Below are 4,138 nucleotides of genomic sequence, written 5' to 3'. Positions count from 1 at the left end.
TAATACTTTTTCAAATTATAACAAAAGCAATAAAATAACAGGACAATTGATAGCAAATATTTTACCTTGTTTTAGATCAGCATTTCTTGGAACTTCGGACAGATAGCAGTTTGGTAAAGGATATGATGAAAACATTGGCCAAGGATACGGATCGTCACCCTAAAAAAGAAGCAAGACAGATAACTTTAGGAAGTAGTTTAAAATATTATTGAATCTTAAGGCTTTCTGAAATATCATTCACTGAAATTGGCTTTTGTTTCATAAAAATTCTACAATTGTAGCCTAACTCACCAAAAACAATTTGATATTACAATTCAGTGCTCTAATGGATAATAACTATAATGAAATGTAATAGAAGCAACATTAATAAGTATTTAAGACAAATACATATGATAACTTGTTCTCGCAACTAGGATTGGTAATCATGGCTTTAGTATTTTTTTTTCATTATTGGAAAATTATGGTCTTCAAAAGAAACCTGCATTTCCTATGTTGCTTACAAAACTGTTTCTCTTGTTCTGTCGATCATTTCTATCTCATTTGTCCCAGAGTGACAACCAAAGCAAAATGTACTTAATAACAATAACAATGAAAATAGCTAAGCCCTTCAAGAGAAAACCAAACTATTAATATTGATAGAAGGAGAGGTACACAATATTGCCAACTATATACAAAAGAATACAGTAATGTCATGAAATTTAGGTGTCATGAAAGAGAAAGGCACCAAAAGTAAAACATTTAGACACAAGGAAAAAATGATAATTTTTTCATAAAATACCCTACTCTGCAATGCAAACTAGCTCATAACCCATGAAGGATACCATTTTTGTTGGAAAGTGTTTACTTGCATTCAGAAGTTTTTCTAGTAATAGAAGTTCAACTCTGTGATGTGGACATTTAGCAGTTGCTGTTTAGTGTCATCTGAATCGGCAACCTTGCTTCAAAATGTATCAGAAACAAATCCCTCCTCCTCTTTACCCCACTCACCTTCTCTAGTATCCTGGGAGGCAAAATTCGTTCTGTTGGTCCACCAATAACATTTATTCTAACAAGAACATGATTTCTCTCTACCGATAAGCCATCAATTATAAAATCCCTGAAAAGTGAATGTATCAATTTGTTATCTCTTTAATTGGACATAATTTAATTTTAAAATCAAGTCACTGGAATATAAANATATTACTAACTTAAACACAGTATTTTAAAGGTACACAGTTAATGTTTAATTTATTGAACTGTATTTAACCAGAAACATTACTTGCAAGCTAGCTTTACACTTGCTAGAAATGCATTTGGCACTATTTTTCTCATTTGGTTTTCAGAGACATCATCACTTAAGTACAATGATAAGCCAGACATGCTTCTGATTGCCTCCCTCATTTTCTGCCATCCTACCATAACTATAGGATCAGTGACGCATCAGCAATATGTAAATGACATGCATTTTATTCATATTTGATTCAGAATGTATCTATGTAAACATCTCTTCCTGGAGTCCTCCTCCTGGGCTATCCACTGGTGTCTAGATCTCCTGCTTACCAAGAGCCATAGTAAACCCGTGATGAGTATTATTAGGAGGGATTACGAGGTACTGCTGTTAAATTATTTGTTTTATGCGAACACTTTGTGTTTTAGGGACAAACAGAAAGACAACAGAAGTTGCTGACCAATACACCGGGAAAATGTGGAATTAATTAAAGAGGCTTGGAATTATACTAAACAAAAAGATACCGTGTGACAGGAAGAAAGTCACAAATGTGTTGGACCTTGTAGGCTACAGCCAATCCACTGGAGGGTTTCAATTAGAGCAGTAATATGATCCAACCTACCATTTCCACAGCATTATTCTAGCTGCTGTCTTGAGAACACACTGAACACTGGCAGGTTACTGCAATAATACAGGTGAGAGATGAGGGTGGTAGTGGACGAGTGAAAGTGGTTTATTTCAGATAAGTAGAGTTAAGAGCATATATGGACAGATTAGATGTGAGGTCAACAGACAGACAGGAGTCAAGGAATACCTTCAGATTTGTTGTCCAAAGAACTTGGAACACGAAGTTGCCATTTCTGAAATGAGCCAAAATACCAAAGCAATAGCTTTTGAGGGAGCATCAGAAGTTTATCTCAGCTTGATATGTTTATTCACCTTCCGTGCAGAGATACAACATAGACACTTACGAGGACAGAGTTCAGGATAGAGATAGGGGTTAAAGATATAAACCCGACAGCCATCAGCATGCTGGACAGTATTTTAGTCATGAGACTAGGCGACTCCCTCCCAAGGGTAAGTACAGCCAGAAAAAAAAGAAGACAGCTGAGCACTGCGGCCTGAGGCACTCCAAAATTTAGAAGTTGTAGACAGGTGAAAGATCCAACAAAGACGACGGAGAAGAATTTGTCAAAAAATGCAGGAGGAAAATCAGATAATCTATTTTCTGAAAGCCAAGTGAAGAAAGTGTTCCCAAAAAAGAGGAAGGGATTTACAATGTTACATGATAATACTAGTTCTAATAGGACAAGGACTGTATCTGAGAGCCTGACCAGTAAATGTAATCACGGTGGAACGGTAGGGGTGAAAGGCTGAGAAGCTTCATGAGAGAAGGGAAAGGGAGAAGCGGGAGCACCAAGATTTGACAATTCCTTCAAGGAATTTTGCAGTCAAGGCACAGAAACGGGATTCTAATGAGTGAGTTCAAAGGAAGATATTTTAAATACAAAAGAATTAAATGCATTCTTGTTGGCTTATGGAAAAGCTACAGTGGAGATTCTCATCAGTCCCTAAAAAAAAAAAAAAGAAAGAAAGAAAGAAAGAAAGAAAGAAAGAAAAAGAACTGTTAGAAGCACTATCTTTGAGAAGAAAGAGGATGGAACGTACTACACAAATGGAGAACCTGGTTTCTGTAAGTAACATCGGTAGTTTATTAATAGTAATAGCAGAAAATCTAAATTGGCACATATGCAGCCATGAGTTCATATACATCAGGAACACATGGAAACTTTTTTCTGTTTCCATTTCATCAGCAAAATGGGGAACAAAGTTATCATCTGACAGGGGGGATGGGAAGAGGTGAGGAAGGTTTGATGAGAGATTTGAAAACAGCCATCTAGAAACTAGGAGAGTAAATGGACCTGGGGCACACTATGACTGCCTGACAGTGTTACCGGCCCACTGAGATTAATAGTCATTCTGCAGTTATCTTCTGTACTAGACAGAGATGCTATCATTACTCCCTTTTCTAAATCACTTATAAGAATAGAGCAGGGAGGAAAATCATACTTCCTCTGAGCACTCATTCCCAGGAATTGATGGTATATATATTTTTTTCTTCTCAGGTTAAGTATCTATTTAATCTTACTTTTTCATTTCTGTCTGCCTTGTTCAGTTTAAAATAAGGCAGATTTTTTACCAAACTATTTTGAAAAGCAAACAAATGATCAAATGTGGTGGAAACATAATAAAACTGATAATGAATTCATTGTTTAAAAAAAAAACTAATAAAATAATATTTGTTTCCAGGAAAAAGGACTGTTACATCATAACAAGGAAAAGGCCTGAGGCAACAAGAATGTACCATGTGTTATACATTATCTTACCTCCAGTGCCTAGTGAAGCACCTGATAATCAGCCCTCGAGAACACGTTAAATAAAGGAATGAGTGGGCAAATAAATTATGAAGCCTAAAACAAGAATGAGAAAATATAAAGACTGATTCAGAAGACTAAAGACAGGAAAACATAAGAATAAGAGATTGAGACCAGTTTGAGTTCACTGAAAAATATGAGTCAGTGGGAAAAGAGCCCACAATGGTATTCTCTCGAGTCTCTTAAAAACTTAATGTCACTCCCACATCTCTAAAAATCAATAGATTAGGTCACACCAGAGAAAAACAGAAGCAAAAATTTTCAAGTGTGTTATAAAGACAAATATTAAAAACTTTAAAAGTTTCTTCATGCTTTTTCTCTTTTCCTAAACTCTAGGTATGTAGAAACAAAATTGTGAGATATATAATGTATATCTCAAACACTAAGTAAAAACAAAAATCATGTATATCAACTGATGGGCTCTAATGATTGGTTTAAATAAAATAAATGTAGGGAAAGGTAAGTGACGTATAAAGCCTCACACAGAAGAAAAAAA

The 4,138-nt window shown here is 35.3% G+C and overlaps 1 protein-coding gene across 1 annotated transcript in view; it reads right to left on the bottom strand.

Moving 5' to 3' along the window:
• The window catches only part of LOC109378134 (protein broad-minded-like), a gene marked incomplete at both ends in the record, with an annotated part of 113,071 nt that overhangs the window by 36,510 nt on the left and 72,423 nt on the right, over window positions 1-4,138 (bottom strand). Inside the window, 2 exons of the mRNA XM_019634594.1 lie at window positions 66-159; window positions 988-1,096. Coding sequence (XP_019490139.1) covers window positions 66-159; window positions 988-1,096 — 203 coding nt within the window. The remainder of the gene's footprint in view (window positions 1-65; window positions 160-987; window positions 1,097-4,138) is intronic.

The sequence above is a fragment of the Hipposideros armiger genome, unplaced genomic scaffold, assembly GCF_001890085.2.
Source record: "Hipposideros armiger isolate ML-2016 unplaced genomic scaffold, ASM189008v1 scaffold_1766, whole genome shotgun sequence".
Lineage (NCBI taxonomy): Eukaryota > Metazoa > Chordata > Mammalia > Chiroptera > Hipposideridae > Hipposideros > Hipposideros armiger.
This window is presented reverse-complemented; position numbering and strand designations above follow the sequence as displayed.